At 30.4% G+C, this 25,326-nt stretch overlaps 4 protein-coding genes across 5 annotated transcripts; 1 reads left to right on the plus strand and 3 right to left on the minus strand.

The window, feature by feature from the left end:
• Positions 1-2,317: 2,317 nt before the first annotated feature.
• Positions 2,318-4,020, plus strand: LOC130626654 (G protein-activated inward rectifier potassium channel 4-like). The gene has a single exon (XM_057441336.1). The coding sequence runs from the start codon at positions 2,388-2,390 to the stop codon at positions 3,801-3,803; it is 1,416 nt and encodes a 471-aa protein (XP_057297319.1). The 5' UTR covers positions 2,318-2,387; the 3' UTR covers positions 3,804-4,020.
• A 2,729-nt stretch (positions 4,021-6,749) lies between these two features.
• LOC130629401 (TNF receptor-associated factor 6-like) lies at positions 6,750-14,190 on the minus strand. Its single transcript, XM_057442576.1, has 7 exons — positions 13,058-14,190; positions 12,917-12,968; positions 12,217-12,321; positions 11,857-12,018; positions 11,658-11,735; positions 11,486-11,563; positions 6,750-8,028 (listed from the first exon to the last, which is right to left on the minus strand). The coding sequence occupies exons 1-7, from the start codon at positions 13,219-13,221 to the stop codon at positions 6,961-6,963; spliced, it is 1,707 nt and encodes a 568-aa protein (XP_057298559.1). The 5' UTR covers positions 13,222-14,190; the 3' UTR covers positions 6,750-6,960.
• A 581-nt stretch (positions 14,191-14,771) lies between these two features.
• LOC130629402 (TNF receptor-associated factor 6-like) lies at positions 14,772-19,990 on the minus strand. Its single transcript, XM_057442577.1, has 7 exons — positions 19,734-19,990; positions 19,582-19,633; positions 18,894-18,998; positions 18,512-18,673; positions 18,316-18,393; positions 18,144-18,221; positions 14,772-16,274 (listed from the first exon to the last, which is right to left on the minus strand). Exons 1-7 carry the CDS (start codon positions 19,916-19,918, stop codon positions 15,240-15,242), a joined length of 1,695 nt encoding a protein of 564 aa, XP_057298560.1. The 5' UTR covers positions 19,919-19,990; the 3' UTR covers positions 14,772-15,239.
• A 379-nt stretch (positions 19,991-20,369) lies between these two features.
• Positions 20,370-25,179, minus strand: LOC130629403 (uncharacterized). Of its 2 annotated transcripts, none has more exons than XM_057442578.1 (5): positions 24,752-25,179; positions 24,478-24,529; positions 23,057-23,161; positions 22,434-22,496; positions 20,370-22,358 (listed from the first exon to the last, which is right to left on the minus strand). In XM_057442578.1, exons 1-5 carry the CDS (start codon positions 24,910-24,912, stop codon positions 21,366-21,368), a joined length of 1,374 nt encoding a protein of 457 aa, XP_057298561.1. In that variant the 5' UTR covers positions 24,913-25,179; the 3' UTR covers positions 20,370-21,365. The 2 variants fall into 2 exon arrangements, with proteins under 2 accessions (XP_057298561.1, XP_057298562.1); XM_057442579.1 differs by having other exon boundaries at positions 24,624-24,894.
• Between the last annotated feature and the right edge of the window lie 147 nt (positions 25,180-25,326).

Raw genomic sequence — 25,326 nt, forward strand, 5'->3', positions numbered from 1 at the left:
CAGCTTGTTTATGTCTGGGTTTTTTTTCACCCTGTATTGATGAATGAATTATTAATATATTTCATAACAAAATGACAAGAGAAAATTAAAAACAACTTTATTAAAAGTATAACGAAACACGAATAACTTTAATTGGGGTACATGTGACGAACTAAATGTTTTAACGCAAGCTTTAGGAAAAAACTACATTTCACAAAAATGCATTTTCACTGTTATTATTATTATTATATTTCGAAACAACAAAATCAGGAATATAGAATGTTTGAAAAAAAGCTGATGATCACGCTATTTCTCTGCAAAAACTATATCCTTTTTTCATTTTTAGAGTATTGTAGCTGAGAACGGATTTTGAAGTTGCCCAGTCTTAATTATTTGCCAAAATAAAACGAGGGATGAATACATCAAATATGCGTACCTAGTCACATTCTTTAGTTTGTTCGTAATAAGGAACTTAATATAACCCATTGTGGCGTACAACATCGAAAAAAAACAATAAGAATATTTTATGTTGAAACTTATATAAAAATAACACTGAATAAGCACAGCCTAAAATTGCATCACTCCACCTAAATTATAATTTTTAACATAAAATCTCATTTTGTAAAAACTGAAATTCAATTTTATGTTAAATTTCATTTTAATTTTCAAAAAACATATTTTCCTATGGGGGAATAACAACAATAATAACAAAATCAATATCTATTGTTACAAGCAATAAAAATACGATTGAAGTTGTGCAGTTTTAAAATATACATTTAGTTGTTTTTGATTTCCATCATTTCCCCCCAGGAGATACATTTCAGTCATTTCAATGCGATTTAAAGACACGCTTGAAATATCGCTGAGTGATTAAAAAGACATTTATGCTGATGTATTGTTAAAAGCAAGCTATGGAAATTGATTGAAGAATAATTTGGTTTGTCACTTGAAAAAAAGTTTTTGTTTTGAGACTAGTGTGTAGCGATTTTAAGTAACATTTTTTTTATATAAAGTAAGTGGAGACTTTGTGTTGGTTAAATAATCGCTACACAACGCTTCATATTGTTCGTCGTTGTTATATATATTTATATTTATATTCTCTATTTATTTATAATCAAAACAGTATTTTTTGAAATATTTTTTTACAAAGTTATTAAAAAAGTCCTCTGCAAGGTAAGAAAACCGTTAATTCATCGGTAGAGTCTGACTTCTCAAGATAATATATCTAGTCTTGAAATTCGTTTCATGTCTTGTATTATATACAAAACCATTGAGTGTTAATTTCTTTTTTCATTCACAAGAGTTAACATGGATTTTAAACTTTTAACACGATCGAAAAATACAATTCTGAATCTATCTTTATTTATTGGACCAATATTACATTATTTTGTGTTGCTAAAGCGATGTTAACATATCCACATACTTCTTTGAGATGCATTAACATATCCACATACTTTTTTGAGATGCATGATAAGGTGGTTTTAAGGAGATTTTAATCTATTTCCGTCTTTGTGTACTCTTACAACTATCGTACATTACCGCATATTAGTGATTCATTATTTCAATTTGGATGCGAAATTCGCAAAAGGTGTGATGTCAATTTTTTTTATAGATAAAACGACACCTTTTTTCCCACTGTTGTCACTTAAATTATTTATTCTTCCCCTTCTTTTAAATTTTGCATACTACATTTATGTTCACATAAAAAGGAAATTACATAGTTTTTGCAAGATTATGTGTGAAAGACTATTAGGCACATTTAAGAGCATGCTTAGATATCAGACTAAACTTTCGTTATCAGACTGCTTTCATTCAACAAATTTAGCTTTTTAGAAAAATATATGTTTTAAGCTTTGCAGAAAACAGCATGTCAAAATCGCACGGGAAGTGAGTTCACTCGCAACATCACTGCGTAAGATAACTTGATTCACTGGAAGGTTATAATTTTGTAAACTGCTCTTTGGCAAGTTTTGCTAAAAAAATTTCTGTATGAGATGTTTCTGCTTCCATTTTTAACAACATCACAACATTAGAATTAATCTTATTTCACCAGGATTTTTTTTTTCGCTTCATTGAATAGTTTTTAAATACTATTCCCAAAATAATTTTTTAATTCACTAGGGCATAAGGATCAACCCAGTCAAAATTTACGAGTAATTAGGAAACTCGGGTAACAATTCTATAAAAACAGCTAATCCACGGTCACATTAGTTATTTCAATTTTTTTAACTTTTTACTTCCACTGTAGAATTTCACTTGTATTGATCTCTGCTCACATAAAAATCTTTTTAAATGGAAATTTAAGCTAGAATTATGTAGATCTTATCTTCGCTTTTAGACATAACTTTCACTGAAAGAAGTATTAACTGGAAGATTTGTATCAAATAATTGTCGCTGTGTGTGGAAGCATGGTAAAAAACACATTGATTTGCGGTGAAAATAAATGTTTCGCGAACCAAGACAAAGCCTTCAGAGATGAAGAAGCGAGTATCAAACAAATACGCAACACTTTCGGCGCAGAAGAAGAATGTTACACAAATACTCACATCAGATATGATAGTTGCGTGAGCGAGGATCGACTCAAAAACTTAGAAGGAGTGAGAGAACTACTCGCTTATAAACGACAACGACTCCTTTCGATGGATTCGTTTGAATCAAACGTTTCGATTAGCTCAAAATCGAAACGACTCGTAACGAAAGACGGTTTTGTCGATATAAAATACGTGAATATTCCTGGATTGAACTCGCGATATTTAAAGGACATCTTTCATACACTGATGGATTTAAAATGGCGTTACATCAGCTTGATGTTCACACTCAGTTTTCTTATTTCTTGGGTAATTTTTGGAACAGTTTGGTATATAATATTTTACATTCATGAAAATCAGACTTGTATTGACAATGTTGACTCATGGGTCAGCGCGTTTTTATTTTCCATAGAAACACAAACCACAATTGGTTACGGTGGCCGTGCAGTTACACCGAACTGTCCCGAAGGTGTTCTACTTCTGGTCATTCAGACTATCATCGGCATGTTTATTAACTGTGCTATGCTTGGACTTTTATTCGCAAAATTATCTCGACCCAAAAATCGCGGCAAGACGACAATGTTTTCAAAACGTGCAGTCATAACCCTTCGCGACGGTAATTTATGTATGATGTTCCGCTACGTGGATTTGCGACACCGCCGTCTTCTGGATACGAATATGCGTGCTGTTATTATCAGACCTAAACTCACAGAAGAAGGTGAGTTTATACCTATCGATATGGCCGACCTGAAATTGACGATCGATCTTCAACAATTCGAATATACGATGAGATTATTCCCGCTATTCCCTATCACTGTCATTCATGTGATTGATGAAAACAGCCCGTTTTACAGCATGTCTAAAGTTCAACTTGATCAAGCTGAGTTTGAAGTTATTCCGATTCTAGAAGGAACCGTGCCAACAACGGGTAACTCTACTCAAGCTCTTACTTCCTACCGGCCAACGGAAATCTTATGGGGACACCGGTTTAAACCTGTATTTACTGGAATTCACATTGGACAGAATATAAACCGGATTGATTTAAGCACATTACATGATACATATAAAGAGTTGAACACGCCGGATTGTTCTGCGGAAATCTTTGAGAAAACCAGGTATTTGGACGATTGTTCAAGCTTATCTGAGTCACATGGTTACCAGAGTGGTCCCTCATCAACTCTGTCAGTAAACGAACGAGTTTTAAGACGTTTTTCAAGTAACCCAATGGATGTATGTATAGACATGCCAACAGAAGTTATTCAAGAGTTTCCTGTTTTGAAGGAGACAACGACTTAAAAATATTTCACGTGTTTTATATGTTGTGAAAACGAAGACAAACAGTTACCAATGGTACAAAAATTAAAATGTCTGACCTAATGATATTTAGCTTTCACAATAATTTCTAAAACTTGGTCACTTGGAATCGTAGGTATTCATTAAAAAATTTTTGTTCGGTTTCTGAATTTATAAGAAATGTCTATTTTAAATTTTTGTCATTTTATTGTATACAAGGGACGCCCAACATTGTTTTAAATTTGATAACAAATAAAGCAGTTCAATCTAAACGTGTACTAGCCTCGTTTTGACATAGTTAACACAATTGAAAATATTTAGAACTTTCTGTTGAGTTTCAGTCCAGAAACGCAGAAACCGTATAGTTTTTTATTCGCAACATACTCACTTTTTTTGTGGTGTTTTCACTATTTTATTCTGTGTATTGAAATAAACATTTTATCAACCAAGTTGTGTGTTTCTTTATCTTCAACAAAATATTTACTTAAATATTTCATTTGTAGATAATTCATATGAGTAGCCCATTAAACTTCAAATCTAAGAATTAGGAATACGGATTAATTAATAGTAGAATGATATATCCCTAAGCGAACAGCTCATGTGATGTTTGAATATTTCACACCGTGAAACATTGATTTTATTTAGTTTTTGGAGATCAAAGGTATTTGTTGTCTACAATCTTCACTGATAAATAAATAAATTAGACTGAATGTTTTCAATGAAAAATATCTATCTTGAACTCGGTTATTCCAGGTATACTTCATGCGAGGTGATAAATGAAAAATATCTATCCTGAACTCGGTTATTCCAGGTATACTTCGTGCGAGGTAATAAATTTGTACCATAGTTGTTTCTTTCTTGTGTATACATCTTTGCATATTTTTTGAAACCAGTAAATTTATATTCTGGGCAGCCATATTAGATATACGAGATAAATACCCTTAAACAATTCCAACAAAAGTTTGTGCTCACATACTGTTATTGTTGTTGCGAAAGAATGTAGGAGCAGGCATGTGTATGTACTTTATGGATTGATCATTACCGCTATAACTGCTAAGCGAGAAATAACAAAAAAGTTTGCACCATATTCAAGACGTGACCTAAGATCAAGAAAATATAACCTGAAGTAAACCATGGATTATTATTCTGGTTTGTTTCATTTCCCAGTTGCAAATAAAACGTTTGTTAAAAGTGCAAGCGTTATTGTTCCATTCTGCCTTCCATTTTACTTCCTATTCCTTGTCTGAACATAATAGGACTAATTTCTTACTTAGTTTTTCGTTGCACATATCAGGCTGCAAAAGTTTTCGTTTGGAAAGTCAACTTTTAAAACCAGAAAAAAGCGCGAAAATAGAGAAAGTAAAAGAATAGACAAAATTTAGTTGCTTTATTGAATCATGTTAATAGAATGTTAAGTGAGCATAAAAAATAAACGTTGGTGATTTAACGAGCCCGTGTCTTTTAAATGTGGCCGCTTTTTTATAAACAACACAAAATTTTGATTAAAACGTGATGTTGATTAAGTTATGCATTTCACAGACTTGTTTACTTATTTGCTAGTTGGTAAATTAACTTGGAAGACCAAATTCACGAGACTGATTGATCAGTTCAACAGGTGCGCCAATTAAAATTAAACTTTGACTACAGTTCTAACATGGTTTTTAGGAGAAGAAATTAGGCTCTTGTTTTCACTGTGGTGAATCTCGGGCATTCCAAATGCAGAATGATGCTTTCATGGTGATGACGCCAAACCTGCGGCTGATTTCGTTGTGATCTATCATATTAAGGAGTTACCATTACAGATGTACCTTAATAAGGAAAAGTTTGCGCAAGAAAAAATGGCGGAACTAAAAATTTCGAATTAGTGATACAATCATGAGATTGCAATGATTGAAAAAAAATTTTCATGCAAATAATTGAGGGGTTTTCCCTATAACAAAACAATGGCAGAAAAAACTCGCCTTTTTATTGAAATCAACAAAATTAGATTGCAAATTTTATTTTATCATTTCTTGTAATTGCAGACAAAAAGATTGCGAACTGCGTACTTTTTCTAGAAAATGCGGAAAAAAGGATTGCGAATTTTGACCAAAATCCGCATTTTTGTCTTCTATCTTTCCTTAAGGTAGTTCTTATTTCTGCTTCTGCCGTTTATACTGCCTTTTCCACTTTCGACAAACCAGCTTTTAAAACAGGTGCACTATTGAAGACAAAAGGGTCCTTGCAATGTTCACTTATTTTTTTTAAAAATTTTGTAATTGCAGATTCTTAATTGGACAACGAGAAAACGAACTGGGGATGAATAAATTGATGGAATATATAGAGAAAAATCGGTTAGAGAAGACGAGTGGATACAGAAAACAGATCTACCTCTTACAAAAATTATTCTCCTTGACTTACGAATACATAAACTCATGTTTGCTCATTTTGAAGAAGTAACGCACCTGGTAAGGAGACCTTCAACTCCGGAGAAAGAATATGTTATTTCCATATCCATAAAAGCTCTAACTAAAGGCATAGGCACGTTTTCAGATGTAACAAATTCTTGCGCGCGCTGCAAGAGTGTATTTTAGAACGACTTTAATAGCAGTAAGGAACAATATAATTGGGAGTGTGCGTGCAAAAATTACCGCAGATGTGCCTGTTGCTTGGTGCAGACAAAAAAGGATTTGTTATAGAAAGAAACATAGTACGACTTAGCTCTGAGAAACTCAATGCCTTTCTCGCGCAAATAAAAAGGAATTTGTGAGGAATTGCAGCATTTGCTAGTTTTATCTTATTTGCACGGGTCCTCTTCGAGCACGGGTCATACCATAGAGGTGTTTACCCAACACCCAGGAACTCGACAGGTGTTTTTGATTTGGGAATATATAAACTTCCCCAGCGCAACGCAATTGAATAGGGGCAATACAATTTTTGAAACAACAAGTAATAACATTGAACAGCACGTTATTTACCTTAAGACATTTATCATAAACTTAATAAGACATTGCGTTTATGCTTATAGAAGAAGCTTTTCGCCGAGTGATAAGAGTCTTCGGAAATCATGATATTTGAAAAGTGATACTATAAATGACTTTAAAAAAGTATGGATCAGTTCACATTTTGTGCGACAGTATCGAAGTTTAGTCACATTATTTAAATAACTGTGTCTATGTCGTCACATTAGGAAGGATGATAATTTCTTATAATGGCAGTGAATAATTTCTAACAGAAACAAATCATTTATAATGTACTCTTCTTCTTTTAATTTGACGTAAGAATCACTTTGATACACCTGCGTGTTTTTAGAATAGCGTAATTTAGCTGTTTTGCCAACTCTATTTATCAAACATACATCATTTATTCCGTTGCCAGCCACATCTATACTTGTGTTTTGCGCCTTCACAAGGTACTTACGATCACCAATTTTAATGTTGTTATAAAAAACAGTCAAATCAGAATATCGATATTTAATGTACACGCGATTTTTTACCTGGACAATATTATTTTCGTTTCCAAAACGTTCAATGTTTCTCCCTTGAAAACATTTCAAGTAATTACAAAATTGCTCTATTTTTGAAATTTGTTGAAAGTTCGCAACTTTGGAACTTCGTTTCAATGTTTCAATAACACTATCCCAATATGTTGATGGCAAAGTCACTTTGCCTTTTAAAGTTTGCGAGACACCAGAAATAATCGCTAACTCCTGTGAGGTCCATTCTTCAGATCTTTTTTTGTGTGAAATGTTATATTCATCAACAATAGAATCTAATGCATTGTCATGAGTACCAAATGTTTCTGCGCATAAGATAACTAAATCTTTTTCCCTTTTATTTTCAAGCTCGCAGTCTTCAATTTGCTTCCCCAATGCTCCATCCTTTTCACACCCTTTAAGTTTTTCAGAAAAACTTCCAGTTAATTCATCTGGAGTAAGACATGTTAATGTTTGAAATTTTTTTTCAATATTTTTTAACTTTGAGATGACATTTTCATATTGTTCCTCGCATTCATTCAGTTTGTTCTCAGTGACTTCAGCTTCTTCTCTTACAGAAGTGATGTTTTTTTCTAATACTTCAATCTTTGTGAGTAATTTTTGATCACTTTCAGCAGCTTCTAATCTAATCATTTTGTTTTCATCTTGTAGTTGTTCAATTATTTTATTCTTTTCGTGAGAATCTTCTAATAAGAACAATATGTGTTGTTGGTTGTACTCCATCGAATGTTGATTCAAATCTTTACGTAAGACCTGAAACAGATAAACATATACAGAATTAAAGTAAGCAAAAAAAAACGCTATATCCTAAAAGCCAATTCTTATGTTATGAGTGAATTAGTGTGATGCCACCACGAAGCTCAAAAAGTTGAGTCTTTTTTAAAGAAAATCAGACACAGCAAGGAAGAGATGTCTTTTGTCCATTTTTAAATAATTTGTGCTAAATATGGTTGGTAGATAAAAAAATTTATGATCTCTAAAAAAGGACTCAATTTGGTCAAGAATTAGCTAGGCCAACATGTTTGCACTTTTTCTAATAATACTTTTTTGGTTTGCTGCATTATTATTGCAAAGCGAAATTGTGGCACACGTTTGTTACGCACAGTATACCAAGAGAAATATCGAGATTCTCACAAATTTCAACAGAATTTAAATCATATAAAGTCAGTATAAGGAAATATAACACTTATTTTTCACAAAAGGTTATTTTTTTGTGTACTAGAACAAATAAGTTTGGACCGAGAAGCTGTAATAAAAGTTAGCTAAAAATGCCAATAAGTTTGGGTTTGTATTCGCTCTTGCGTTCCCCTCCCTTATTTTCCAATTTTCCGTTTGCCTGAAGAGAAAAACTTTAAAAGTAAAATAAAGCAGTGAAAAAAACGACCATCGGCTAACTTGAAGTATATTTTACAGACCTAACACAAATACATATCTAAGGTAATTAAAACACAAATCTTATTTATTTTTGTGTATTCTACCTCAAAGAATTTTATATTGGTCTCATTCTGTGGGATCAAATGATTACGCACAATAAAATGTAGTGGAAGTGATTTTGTGATGGCAAAACAAAACAAAAATAGTTTCAAACTTTTATTTTGTTTAACTATTTTCGCATGTTTTTTAAATTTTTCAACACTCGAACATCTCAATAAGTTTTACACCATGTGGGCTTTGGTTCAGTAATGGTGACGACCGTTAAGGTAATTTTTGTTTTGGGAGATAAGGGTTGGACATAAAACCTCTAATGTTCTCTTTAGCCTGTTAATCGCGCATAGAAAAACTTTATATTAAGGCCCTTTAAGGCTTCGTCATTTTCTTTACGCGTCTAACCCTATGTTTTTGCGTTGTGTTTCATGAACTTTACAATAATGTAGTATAGTTAATTTATGAATAGTACAGGCAAATATGTGTGATTTTTTTTCCGTTTTTACATAAGTTACAAGTTATCTTCTAACAACTGCACTTTTGTGAACTCAACAGAACTACTCTCGAAAGGCCTTTTGGGATGTGAAACCACATAAAAAACTTTTCCCAAATTTCATGTTTTTCAAAACTTTTGTATTCAGTTTAGCTAAATTAGCATGTGTGAGTTTTTTAATATTTTAATCTCAGGAAATCCTCCACCAAGCATTCCCGCCTCTTGTTCTTGATGAACAAATTTTGCTTGCAACTTGCAAGAATGCTTCGCAACCTTTTTTTAATTTCCAGTGATACTTACTGAGTTTTCAGATTAATCTATTAGGCACCTGATGCCAAATATATAGGTTCCACATCGCGGAGAGCTTTTGATATTGGCTATCACTCGAAACTACCTCTAAAAATCTCTATGAAATTCTTTAATCGGGAAAATAGAATAATTTTCGTTACGATTATCCTTAGGACTTCAAACTTTTTTTCGTAAGAGGAATATTTTTTAGAATTTCGGTCACGTTGTGAATGTGAATACCCGATTTTTTTAAATGTTGCCCGAAAACCGGGAAAGAACAGATTCTCAGTCAATTTTCGGAATTTATTCATACGCACTATGGAATTTAAGTAAATGTCCACTTTTAACATTTAATATTTGTTAATGATGAAGCTGTTATAACTAATTTCCTTTATTCTGTTCTTGCTAAGCTTTTTGAAAGGTCGTTAATTTTGGATGATGTAGGGGTGGTTGATTCACGCCCTCTGTAATTTTACAGTTAAATTTCGCTGGATATAAAACTTATCAAAGTATTGTCCAAACCTATAATTAACAACTTGGTCTGAAAAAACATTAATGAAAGCATTTTTCCCAATACCGTCTTAAAATATATCGAAATGCGACAAAATTACCTCAAATTTAAGATTCATAAAAGATTTATACTTTTGCATGGAATATAGTCACAATAAAAATGGCAAACACAACGTAATATCTCCTAAAGGCTATTTGACATTTATAGCTCAATAACATATAGAAAGTTATGAAAAAAACATTAAACAAGGCGGGTGATTTCGGAATAAATGTTTTCCTCATATAGATGCCTCTCTTTTGAAACACTTTCTCAAGGCGTTTAATTGAAGCATTACGGTATATTGTGTTCGGTAAAATATACATTAAAAAAGTAAATATATACATATTTACAAAGTAGATATTGTGTTCTATCTAGGATATATTTATAGGTGTAAATATAAACTATTCCATGAAAATACAACTTTTTCATTTTTGTAAGCAATTTAATGACGTGTGATAATAGTAAAAATAATTTTTAACTCAAATTTACCAAATTAACTTAAAATGATGATATAGCAAGTTTCAAGTCTTTATTTTAATTTTATTTTTTGCAGAAAGTATGTTTTCGAACAAGAAGTATATACTTCACTGGGAACTTTAACAGCTATTTTCCACTTTAAGAAAATTTTCCAAGAAACAGAATGTTCAAGAACAGAAAAAAAATTCTACTTGTAATTTCCATTTCATAATAGGGTGATTCAGTACGAATTAACATAATTATTTTGTTTTACCAGTTACAAAGAGGGTACTCTAAAATTATAGCCTAAGGACTGAGTAGAATGTAAAAATCCTGAACTCTTCTCTATCGAGAAAATAATATGTAACTAATGCAATTTCTAGAAAATTACAGCTCGATAAAAGTTGCGAAAAATAACAAAATTTCAGGATTTCCACAAACTCAAGCATGAAGAGGGTTAATATAATAATTTGTTTTAACTGACAAATGATTGCATTAGTTAATTATACTTAAACAATAAAAAACAATTAACATGACCTTACACATTGTGTCAGTTACTTGCTTAATGGTGAAAGCGTGTTACATTTCAGTAAGTCAGCGCAACAAAGAAAAAAGAAAGTAAAAAAGAAAAAGCTCCTGGAACATCACATAAAGTATTACTAACAAGACCCCTAAAGTTTAAAAAATGACCACAATAGCAACCGTTTAAAATTATTTCTAAAACTTTGAAAATTAAAAATTCAAAAAAGTTCAACAAAAATTAACATAACTGTAAACAACACGCAAAGGAGTTAATAATAGGAAAAGGGTAATATAAATGGTTGCATTAGTCAATTATACTTAACTGAAAAACCAATTACCATGACCTTACACGTTTGTGTTGGTGCTTTTCAGTAGTAAACACAAATACATGGTATCTTGTTCAGATGAAAATTCTGAAGATTACCTTATGCTCAATTTAAAATCAGTCAGCAATAACAAATAGTATAATTCGTTACCTTTACAGAGCAGCCAATTGAATGGAATGAACAATCAATGAGTTGGTATAAACAATCTTTTAAAAGATGATTTTCAATCTGAAAGCAAGTAAAATAAACCTATAATAACATTTACTTTCAGGATAAAAGAATTTCTTGCAGCATTAGCTAACTTAGGGACAAATCAACAAACCTTGCACTTTGGAACCAATTCTGAACACAGATGATTTGAACATGTAACAGGATAATATTCACAAACTTCAAAATGATTCTAAAATGTTAGATTACAGAGACAGTTATCATTGGATAGAAGGTAGTAAAACAATAAAAACATTGTTCAGAAATACCTTAAAATAGAACAATGTAAACATAAGAATTTTATAATCACTAACTTGAAGTTCATTTGGAAGAAATGATTCAGTACAATAATCACATTGTATTACTCTATATTCACAAATTGATTTGTGTTTATGTAATGCTTGTCTTTGCATTTCATCATTACATCCATCAAACGGACATTCTACCATTTGATATTTGCAAGTAGACTGATGATCCTAATGATAAAAACTTATCATGTAAATAATTTAAAATTTATTTCTCTTTGCTTTGACTTCACTCCAAAAGAATTACAAATAAAAGTCGTGTGTGATACTTAAAGCCGAATTGATGATCCTAATGATAAATAAAGGTTGTGTTGTTCAATCAACCACTTTTCTAATAAACACAATGGTAAACCAATAAAAAACGCACACCTCCATCATCTGCAATTCTCCATTCCATTCACAACCAAGTTGATTATTTGTACATTTCACTTTTATTGCAGCTATGATTCTATCAAGCATTGAGTTGTGAAATACCTGATGAAAAAAGAATATTTAAAAACAAATATGAAACCCAAATTTTTTACCAGATATTGAGAGGTCCTTGAACATAATTTCTGTCAAAAAATAATTTCTATATTATACTTTTATTTGAAGAAATTACCATTTAATGTAAAATTATTGTTTTTTGTGTCTTCGTTGTTTTCACACAATAATACTGATAAGAAAACAAAGTTATTAAATTAGTGTACTTTCTTTCTATATAGTATTGCCTGACAAAAATCAGATTTAGAAAAATTTAGTGTCTGGTGATTTATTGTTAAAATTTTTTCTTACCTATCGGCATTTTTTCAATTTTAGGATTTCGATTTTTTCGCATATTCTGTCACAAATTTTAGAGTTCTTTTTTTTAATTTTTTAATAATTAAATCCTTAAACAGGGTCCCAACAAGTTTTAAAAGTAGGGGTGTAGAAAAGACTTTATGCGAAAAAATTATTCTGATTCTAGATTTTCTCCATTTTTCGGCAGCTCTTTGACAAACAGAACTTCGAAGTTTCACACTTTTTGTGTTGGGGACTCCTAAAGTCGTTTACAACACAAGCATTATTTAGTTTTAATTAAACCACTCACTTGATCCTTATTGACATTTTGTCGACAGGATGGACAAACCAACTCAATGTTTCTGTAACAACAAATAAGGTAAAGATAAAGATTCAATTTTTACTGTCTAGGACTATTTTATATATAAACTTTCCACCATAAAATTTCCACCTGTGTCTGCATGATTCGCTTAATGCATGAAAACATGATTTACACATTCCATGTCCACAGTTCATCTGAATAGCATCACGCATCAACTTCAAACAAATAATACAATAAGCATCTTTAAATACAGCTCCAACATCACCAACAATTTCTACATCATATCCTTCCATTATCTCTTCTTGATTAACTGTACTTTTTCCGTTTATCTTTTCGTAATTAGTTGCTTTTACGACTGTATGTTTTTATAACCCTGAGAGAGAAAGACATAGAATTTACAGTGGGAAGAACACAATATTTAAGCGGCTAAATTGCATAAAACTATTTCAAAATTATAAAAGTACTGGGGATCGTAATAGTACAGTACAGTTTTTTTTTTGAAATGCAATTTTGTGTTTTCACAGCAAACATTTTTTTTCCTTGGTAAACGCGCACAAACATTTATGATAAACTCATCTAAAATGACATAATTATTGTCTGTATAAAAAAATATTTTGCTAGCGAAAATGCGTTTAGTAACAATTACCAATGAAATTATTTTTTGGATTAAGCAACATTATGTAATCATGCCTATCCTTGAAAATTGAGCCTCGTAAGGTTTTCACTTTAAAGCTTATATTATTATTGTTGATGTCCAGCATGGTAAGCCACACTTTAAAAAAAAGTTATTCGAATTAAGCGCATGCTAATTCTGTTGCTGTCGCGCAACAAGCTTGGCTGTGTCCATACGTTTATCCGTCTGTAACAAGAAAAGTGAAATATATCTCCAATAATGTAAGGTAATGCTTAATACGTATCACTTAAATTCATAATTTTAAAAAGAAGAAATCGTGCTTTAGATAAACTCTTTTACCATAACGTACAATTAAAACAATTAAAAGTGTTGATCCAACAACGCTAACAACTTTTTCGTTACGTTGTTTTAACAAATTTGAATGTTTCTTTCAATTTTTTTTTTAATCTTACGAAATATAAAAACAATTGTAATAAAACAGTGAAACAACTTAAATCAAAATTTTTACCAATGCATTTACCCACAGATTTATATAATAAATATAGCGTAACACGCCTTATTGATAGGACTAAAAAATTCTTTCTGCTTCAGGAACGTTTAAGTGCAAGAGTTCTTAACTATTCCCCAGATTGGCTATTGATTTTATTATTATTTCATACAAGATATTTGAAGATTTAATAATAGAGACAGAGTTCGGAGAGGTTACGTTACAAAAATAAAATGAAAACATAAAAATTCGCTAAAAATAAAATAAAACAGAAAATACATTAAAACTTTTTAGCGCACACAAGTCTGTATTCTTTTCTAATGCAAAACTAATTCAAATTTGATGAGCAAACATGTCTTATCTAAAAAAATCCAATTAAACACAAGTCTCCTTCATTGTCTTATAACTCTCTGTGAAGTCTTGGATGAACTAAACATTCACAGTGGTGAAGAACACTGGCTCCTTAGCGACATTTTATTGATTATATAAAACAAAAAATAATTCAACTTTGAATATTTATGTTCGTTTAATTTAATTGTTTTTCTTTCCAAAAAAGAGGTGCAACAAATCTTCCAACAAGTTTTAGCTTTTTCAAGAAAACAATAACTTTACTTAAGCAATGAGGACAAAAATATAAGCATTTTACACTGTAGAATTGAAAAATAAGTAGAAATTGGACTAGTTTCTCAGAAGAAAAACCATATGATCAACCGTATGATAACTAACATTATACAACACGCCAAAGCGGATTGGCGCAATGTTATTCAAATTTATATATTTCTTACAACAAAATCATAAAATTAAAACATAATTAAAATCGACATTGTGAAACAATTCCCCTGATCAACCAATTATAACGAGTGCATGGCTTTATTCTTCTGAGGCTAATCGTTTATTGATTTGCTGTGTATTTCATTTGTTCACGCATAATTAATAATACTAAATACATAATACAATATTTAAAGGAAGCTAATAACCCATAGGTAATTTCATATCCAGAAGTCAGGGTTGATTAATAGTTATTTCTTCTTTGTTGTTGATGAAAATCATTACCCTCTCCCCTAAGGATTGATGGTTTGTTTAGGTGTAGTGTTACACAAATTTAAAGTAAAAATTAAATCTCTCCATAAGTTGTATCACCAATTGTCCAAATATAAACAACTTTCCAAATTTCTTTACACCATAAAAAATCAGTATACGATTTCTAACAAAAACCAGCCGTTTACTATATATTTACTTTGCATCAATTCGTTACAGACTTTGCATTCATGTTGGTTCATTGATGGATAATACTCTAATTTAGTTCTTTCACCATTTTGATTTATCGAAAAAACTTCTTTTATTTCTTTTGCTGCAACACACACTTTATTATTACTTAGTATTAATTCAAACTCATGATTGGCAGATTTAAATTCTTGCCGCTTGTTAGACATACTAGATAATTGATACCTGATGTAAACACAATTTTTTAATTCGACAATGTTGTCCTTCCCAAACACTGAGAAATCTCTATCAAAGAAATTCTTTAAATTGTCACAAAATCTTTCTATTCTTGAAACTTGCTGAAAATTATAAATTTTTGAATTCCGCTTTAAAGATTCCATAACACCACTCCAGTATGACAGAGGCAAAGCTATTCCACTCTTAACAGTTTCTGAAACACCAGAAAGACTTGACAATTCTCTTAAAAAACACTCATCATAATTTTGCTTTTGTGCATTTTTGAAATTCGTTAATGCTCTCTCAACTCTATTTAGATTAAAAGTTTCGCAAATCATAACGTCTAACTCTGTGTTTGTGACAGAAGGATCATTTAAGATTTCTTCTTTTACATTAGCTTTAACTTCTTTCTTGGCCACTTTTTTTTCACCTTCATTATCTGTAAAAGACCCAGTTAATTCGTCTGGAGTAAGGCAAGTTAATGTTTGAAATTTTAGTTCAATGTTTATTAACTTTAAGATGACATTTTCATATTGTTCTTTGTATTTATTGAGTTTGTTGTCAGTTACCTTAGCTTCTTCTCTCACAGTAATGATGTCATTTTCTAATAATTCAATCTTTGTGAGTAATTTTTGATCACTTTCAGCAGCTTCTAATCTAATCATTTTGTTTTCGTCTTGTAGTTGTTCAATCATTTTATTCTTCAAATGAGAATCTTGTAACAAGAACAACATGTGTTGTTGGTTGTACTCCATCGAATGTTGATTCAAATCTTTTCGTAAGACCTGAAATAGATATAGATACAGAATTAAAATAAACAAAAAATCACTATGGCCTCCAAAACCAAGTATTAGGCTATAAGCATAATTTTGATACAAGTGCCATTATAAAAGATTAAGAATCATTGTCTGAGAAAATTAGACAGAGCGAGGTAGTGATGTCTTTAATGTGGTAGAACACGCTTAAAATATTGTCAAAAATTTCTTGTCTCAAGGAAGATCTGGCCTCCAAAAAAAGACTCAATTTAGTCAAAAAATAGCTTGGGTAATATGTTCGCACTTTTAAATTCATGTATGAGGCTAAATGTTTAAAGAGAGTTAAAAGTTAATATTCTTCCAAGTTTGAGCAATAATGTCTGGACATTTAATTGGGAAAAATGTTAGATTTGTTTTTTGTAATAAAATTTAAAGTTGACTCTCACTGAAACTATTTGCAATAGCTTTAAAGATTCAAATAACTTTCTGAACAATCTCATAATATTTACGTTCCTTCTCTGTTCTCTTTTTGTATTTTGCTCGAACATGTACTTCAATATTGCATTGTTGTTTTATCTCTCCAAGCAGCTCCCAAATATGGAATTTAAGTAAATGTGCACTTTTAACATTTACTAACTGTTTATAGTGAAGCTGTTATAAATTATTTCCTTTATTCTCTTCTTCCTGAGCTTCTTTAAATGTCGTCAATTTCGTGTGAGGAGGGTGTGCTTGATTCGAGCTCTCTGTAATTTTACAGTTACATTAAATTTTGTTGGGTATAAAATTAAATTTAGTTGGGTATAAAATTTAATTTTGTTGGGTATAAAACTTATCAAGGTGTTGCAGAAACACTGAGTAACATTTAGTCTGAAAATATATTGTTGAAAGCATCTTAAAATCCACGAAAATGTGACAAAAATTACATCAAAAATGAGATTCGTGAAAAACGCAATATCTGATATGATATTTTCTGATATGTCTACTAGGCAAAAAAGCAAAAAAAAAAAAAGAAACTTATTAATTGAAACTTAATTAAAACTAAACATGACAAACACAACGTAATGTCCCGTAAAGGTTACTGGAAATTTACAGCTCAACAAAACTTCAAGGAGTAACTGTAAACATGTACAAAGTTGTGAAAAAAAACATTAAACCAGTTACAAGGAGGGTACTCTAAAATTAGAGTCTAAGGACTGAGTAGAATGTAAATATCCTGCAACCTTCTCTATCGAATTCCCGCACATCAAAAAACAGACAAGATAATGTATAACTAATGCGATTTCTAGAAAATTACAGCTTGATAAAAGTTGCGAAAAATAACAAAATTTCAAGATTTCTACAAACTCAGGGTATGAATAAGCATGAAGACGGTTAATATAATATTTTGTTTTAACTGACAAATGATTGCATTAGTTAATTATACTTAAACAAAAAAACAATTACAATGACATAACACATTGTGTCAGTTACTTGCTTAATGGTGAAAGTGTGTTTTATTTTAATGAGTTAGCGCAACAAAGAGAAAAGAAAGTAAAAAAGAAAAAGCTCCTGGAACATCACCAAAAGTATTACTAACAAGACCCCTAAAGCTTAAAAAAAATGACCACCATAGCAACCGTTTAACATTATTTCTAAAACTTTGAAAAATTAAAAATTCAAAAAAGTTCAACAAAAATTAACATAACTGTAAACAACACGCAAAGGAGTTAATAATAGGAAAAGGGTAATATAAATGGTTACATTAGTCAATCATACTTAACCGAAAAACCAATTACCATGACCTTACACGGTTGTGTAGTAAACACAAATACATGGTATCTTGTTCAGATGAAAATTCTGAAGATTACCTTATGCTCAATTTAAAATCAGTCAGCAATAACAAATAGTATATTTCGTTACCTTTACAGAGCAGCCAATTGAATGGAATGAACAATTAATGTGTTGGTATAAACAATCTTTTAAAAGATGATTTTCAACCTGAAAGCAAGTAAAATAAACCTATAATAACATTCACTTTCAGGATAAAAGAATTTCTTGCAGCATTAGCTAACTTAGGGACAAATCAACAAACCTTGCATTTTGGAACCAATTCTGAACACAGCTGATTTGAACATGTGACAGGATAATATTCACAAACTTCAAAATGATTCTAAAATGTTAGATTAGAGAGACAGTTATCATTGGATAGAAGGTAGTAAAACAAAAACATTGTTCAGAAATACCTTAAAATAGAACAAAGCAAACATAAGAATTTTGTAATTACTAACTTGAAGTTCATTTGGAAGAAATGATTCAGTACAATAATCACATTGTATTACTCTATATTCACAAATTGATTTGTGTTTATGTAATGCTTGTCTTTGCATTTCTTCATTACATCCATCAAACGGACATTCTACCATTTGATATTTGCAAGTAGACTGATGATCCTAATGATAAAAAATTATCATGTAAATAATAAAAATTTATCATGTAAATAATTCAAAATTTATTTCTGTTTGTTTTAACTTCAGTCCAAAAGAATTACAAATAAAAGTCGTGTGTGATACTTAAAACCGAATTTATGATACTAATGATAAATAAAGGTTGTGTTGTTCAATCAACCACTTTTCTAATAAACACAATGGTAAACCAATAAAAAACGCGCACCTCCATCATCTGCAATTCTCCATTCCATTCACAACCAAGTTCATTATTTGTACATTTCACTTTTATTGCAGCTATGATTCTATCAAGCATTGAGTTGTGAAATACCTGATGAAAAAAGAATATTTAAAAACAAATATGAAACCCAGATTTTTTACCAGATATTGAGAGGTCCTTGAACTGCCTGTAAAAAATATCTCTATTATACTTTTATTTGAAGAAATTACCATTTAATGTAAAATTATTGTTTGTGTCTTCTTTGTTTTCACACAATAATACTGATAAGAAAACAAAGTTATTAAATTAGTGTACTTTCTTTCTATATAGTATTGCCTGACAAAATCAGATTTAGAAAAATTTAGTGTCTACTGTTTTATTATTAAAATTTTTCTTACCTATCGGCATTTTTTCAATTTTAGGATTTCGATTTTTTCGCATATTCTGTCACAAATTTTAGAGTTCTTTTTTTTAAATTTTTTAATAATTAAATCCTTAAACAGGGTCCCAACACGTTTTAAAAGTAGAGGTGTAGAAAAGACTTTATGCGAAAAAATTATTCTGATTCTAGATTTTCCCCATTTTTCGGCAGCTCTTTGACAAACAGAACTTCGAAGTTTCACACTTTTTGTGTTGGGGACTCTTAAAGTCGTTTACAACACAAGCATTATTTAGTTTTAATTAAACCACTCACTTGATCCTTATTGACATTTTGTCGACACGATGGACAAACCAACTCAATGTTTCTGTAACAAGAAATAAGGTAAAGATCATTGAACTTTTACTATCTACCAATGTTTTTCATTTTTAAGGTGCAACAGTGTTTAAAAAGGTTATTCTTTCCACCTTTGTCTGCATGATTCGCTCAATGCATGAAAACATGCTTTACACATTCCATGTCCACAGTTCATCTGAATAGCATCACGCATCAACTTCAAACAAATAATACAATATGCATCTTTAAATACATCACCAGCAACCTCCACATCATAACCTTCCATTATTTCTTCTTGTTTTACTGCACTGTCCATACTTATTTTCAATTATTCGATTTTACGCTATATTTTATATTATAACTGTAAGAAAGAAATATAGTACAGGATTTGCAAACAATTTCTACGTCTTACAATTTTGTTGCGTTTGCATATTCTTCCACACTTTCAATATTTTCTTAAGCCTCACAAATGTAAAAAAGATTTGTTTCTGTAAAAAAAGGAGCCTTACTTTGTGTTTAGTCATGTTAATTAGATTTCAAAGTTCTTAAAATATGCACGGATTGGTTACTTGTTTATCCTTGACTTATAAAAAACATTTTTGATGATTTCGGAAAGGGTGATATAAAAATTTAAATACCTAAAATTGGGTGAAAAACAAAATAAAATAGAAAAACGAACAAACATTTTGACACAAACATTCACGCTAAACATAAAATGAATATAATCCTAAAAAGAATAAGAATTCAGAAAAAAAGACTGTGAAAACAAACACATACATACTCTTTATTCTTCTTAAAATATTTTAAAATTACAACTAGTTTCGGTTTGATGTGTACAAATTTCATCAAAAATCCTATTTAAAAAATATCTGCATTTCTTTGTTAGTTCTCAAAGCTGGGTTCATTACTTTAAAACTTGGGAGAGCATTACAAATTAATAGTTGGAAGAAAAGTTTGAAAAAAACTCAAAAATTACATTGTAAAAAGATAAACAATTTTCTTTTGCAATTTTCTCAACCACTAGAGAAAATTATAACATTTTTAAAAAATATGGAAATCGAAAACCTGACATACACCAGAAGACTTGTTTTTACAAAATAATTTCAAATTTTCACATAACTGTCTAGTCCTTAAGGTTCTGTTTTAATTTAATTTTTTAGACGAAGCAATCACATTCTGAAAACAGATGTGTAACTAAAAAATTAACAGTTTTGACCTTACAAATCAAAAAAAAAAAGAGAAGGGAAAAAAAATTGTCTACAAAAAAGCCCATGTGTGATTGTGTCTTTCTTTTCGATGATCGAAAACACACACAAAAAAGCGGATCATTATAGATCTGTTTAATAATGTGCAAGACATCAGATTTTACCAACAATGACGATACAAACAAAAGTGACAATTTAGAAAAAAGTATTAAACGTGGTCATTCACTCTTATAGAAATCTTATATACACAGTAAAATATTTCCACTTCGTAAAAATATAAATATGAAATACACGATAACACTTTTGATAAATAAATATCCATGGTAATAACTTTTTCAGAGATAAAAAGAACTGGCAAAAATTTATTTCATAATTTAAATATGCTTTCACTTATCTATCAGAAGACAACAAAATCTATGATAAATAAAAATAACAAATTCTAAAACGTGTGAACTTGCTTGAACAAGAAAGAACTTCTATGAATATATATCCAGTGAAGATACTTTGTTCTACAGAAGACCAAAATAAATACGCGTCACGAACAACCAACTGTATAATCTATAATTCGTACAAGGCTTGCTGTGTTGGAATCTCATTGTTATCAGTAATTGTTACAAAGGGGGTAAAGAAAAGATCAGTAACATTTTTAAATCCAACAACATATTGCCAAACATGAATTTCATCTCCAGCATGGATGCGGACACGAACTGATTCTTTCACTTGTTTCATTCCATGCCAACTATTTTTATTGAGAAAATTTGTGATGAATTCGTCATCTTTAAAATCATCTAAAAATTGAATTCGCACTGCTTTCGAACAAAGATCAAATCCAAAATCATCCAATCCTAACATTTCATAATGAAATCCATCCTTGCGATCTAGCATACTTGACCATAATCTAGATGAATTTGTTTCATTCTTCTCTGAATGGATACATTTCCAGAATGCAACAGATGCACCAAAAGCAACAGCCAATCCACCAGGAATAAAACACATCACATTGTGATGAACTGGATAACTATCTTCTTTCTTCCCATCAAATCCTTTATATCTACAATATTCAACTTCGGCACCAGACTGCTTTAAACAATAACTCTTATCTCTACCACCCCAATGATACAATGCATCTCTGATATCTTCGGGAATGGCAATGTCGTAAGCTTTATCATCGTTATTCATATTAGACGTGACGTGACAAATTTCAGTTTCAAAGGAAATGATAACAAATTGATCACCTGCACACAAATACACATCACCACCTTTGCAGTTAGGATGAAGAGAATAAGAAGTTGAACCTTTGTCCAAATTCATGTTGGTAACACGACGATACTTATCACCTTGAATAATGTAAAATTTTCCACCAGTTGATAAATAGTGCTCTCCCTTACAACGATCATGCAATTTGTAGGTGACAAGATCGGTTCCTTGATTGAAGTTCGATGAGCGAAGATAGTAACCAATATCTGGTCGGATGATATAAAATTTACCTTCTGTTCCACAAATATCAGCTCCTTTTGATTTATGTTTAGGTATAATATTGGGACAGGTCTCCTATGATAAGTTAGCAGTAACACATAAAACAAACACACTAGTATGGTTAAAGATCAAAGAGGTAATGGTCCTTACAATTTTAACGTTTGCGATAGCCTGAGCTCGAGCTTGAAAGTTACAATTTGCAGCTTTGTGTATCTAGGTAAGAAACATCAAAACACATTTACTTCAGATAAAACATTCCCGCAGTAAAAGATAAAGAATTCACCATACAACAAGAAATAAAGATATCCATTATTATACACAGTCAATCAAATAACAGAAGCAAAGATACCAAGTAAATATATAAAGCTGATAGCAGTTTATTAAGATTAAAATGATTGTAAAACATTTTCTGAATTAATAGTCATATGTAAAATGTACAGAAAAGAAAAGCAAAATTTGGATTATTTTTTTGAATATACAAGTTTCCAAAACGCCTGAATGCGTTTTCACAGATTAAAGTCAAATTTAAAGGCATGAAATATCTTGCATTAAAAAAACACATTAAATAATTGGATCTCATTCCTTATTTTCTTGCAATGCACTTCAAATACATCATTTATAAAAGTGAATTAATGGCTGTGCATGTTAGTGCCCATTTTATACTCATCATCACGAACGAATTTAAATTTCCAACAAAAATAGTTACTAGGAATCTCCAGCATCAAAATCACAGGATAAAAACATGAACAAAAGTAATAAACACAACCTTGTACCTCCATTTCTCCCAATTCACCAATCCAATCACATCCCATCTTTGAGTTTTCACATTTTACTTGCAACGCCAAAATGATTCGATCAAACATTGGTACTTGAAACACCTGGAAACAACAAAATTTTATTTCACATGTTGAAGTCAAAGTACTCAATGATTATCTCTAATATGTAACTTAACCACGAATACCTGAATTTACGGTTCACCTAAATTCAGGTGTTTACAGTTCACATAAACTCAATTAAATTGAAAATTAGTTTTGACTAGAGAAAAACGCAGAATTTGGGCTGCAAGAATTTTAGTAATGAGATATACAGCAAGTACTAATATGATTTTTTTAGTTGGTAAGGAGCTTGAAAAGAAAAAAAGAACTCGTACGTATTTTTTACAAACTTTAATTATTTGCAAATATGGAAAAAATCCTTTTTTTCTTGAATAAAAAAATATTCAGCATTTTTTCACAAATTAGTTTTGCATGAAAGGATCCCTATCATAAAAGGAGAGAAATCCGTCGAACAATATCACGAAGAAGAGATGTAAACTCTCCTTCGTGATAATGAAATCTGCTTTTCTTTGCCTTAGAGGTTCCAGATTGAATACCAAGTTGCACACCTAGGTTGCACACCTAGGTTGATCTTGCCTGTGTAGATGCCAGAATATAAAGTTTTATTTTATTTAGTCTCTTCTATTCAGTCATACACTGAGTCTCGCGTGGCTTAAAGTCTTTGACAAGACAGTTTTACTTTATACGGTCTTTTCTTTATCAATTTTCATTTTCTTTGAGCTAAGTTTATTAAAATTTTAATTAAATTGTAATTATTTGTAATAAATAAATAATTTCTTACTAAAAGGATCCCTTTAAGTGTATCTAACAAAAATTATACACTCAATAGAATAGTGTTTTTTGTTTCTGACATATTACAAAAATGCACATTTATCTCTAGTTGAGATAAGGTATTTAAGCAGTCGAATAAGGTATTTGATTGCTGTTTTAAAATGATTGTGATTCAAAATGCTTGAAAGCAACCCTTAATTACGTTAATGATATCCATTGCAAAAGTATATTGAAATAAATGTAAGAAAGTGTTTAATGAGATTATATATATAGTAAGATTTGATCATATTGTTTCTTATTATTTGACTCTCTCAAACGTAAGTTAAACTTTTTACTTTGCACTTAGGCAATTCATCATGCAAAAATACAATTTCGTTTGATCCTCGGACACACTTTTCTCTCTATATCTGGAGTTTTTTTCAATTCTTTTTTGTAAAGTCCATCACTAACACATCAATCCAAAATTAAAGTTAAGAAGGCATCAAAATTTATTTTTCTCATTGGAATAAAATTTATTATTAAAAAGATGTAGGAAAATTAAAATGGGAATGACGTTCAAAAATATTTTGTCTCAGAAATTAACTTGCCTTGTTTTCAATAATTTCCTTTCGACAAGATGGACAAACCAAAGAAACTTTTCTAAATGCAAATGCAAATTAAGGAAATACTAAACCTATGAAATTAACTTTAAAAATAAATTAAGAAGAATTGCAGAATATAAATGTACGAATACCTCTCTTTAGCAGAATATAAATGTACGAATACCTCTCTTTAGCAGAATATAAATGTACAAATACCTCTCTTTAGCAGAATATAAATGTACGAATACCTCTCTTTAGCAGAATATAAATGTACGAATACCTCTCTTTAGCATATTTAACCAACTTATGAAAACAAGCGTCACACATTCCATGGCCACAATTCATCTGTATTGCATTTCTCATCAACTTCAAACAAATAACACAATACATATCATGTGAAGTATCGCTGACTGCTTCAACATCGTAACCTTCTTCCGCCATGTTTTACTTACTTCAACTAAAAAAAATGGTGCAAGTGGATTTTTGTTGATTTGGTAATTTAATTAATTTTTAATTTATGAACTCAAAATTAGTTTTTAACTCTGTTAACTTCATTATTTTCTAATAGAGCAGGTCTAGTTCACATAATTATTTTAACCGCAATATGAAAAAAATAAAAAATCTAAAACGCTTCTAGTCAGTTCATTCCTTTGTGATAAAATTCAAATTATTTTAAGTAAAAACCTGCAACATTAAATATAATATTCTGCTTTACATGTTATACAGAAATTATCAGAAAAACTTGTTAACAATAAAATGTAAAATACAGAATAAAAAGTTAAAGTTTCTTGGCAAAATACTTAGCTTTCTATGAAATTTTCTTTTAAACTAAAAAAATATTATGTAACCAAAAGT

This window comes from Hydractinia symbiolongicarpus, chromosome 2 (assembly GCF_029227915.1).
Source record: "Hydractinia symbiolongicarpus strain clone_291-10 chromosome 2, HSymV2.1, whole genome shotgun sequence".
Lineage (NCBI taxonomy): Eukaryota > Metazoa > Cnidaria > Hydrozoa > Anthoathecata > Hydractiniidae > Hydractinia > Hydractinia symbiolongicarpus.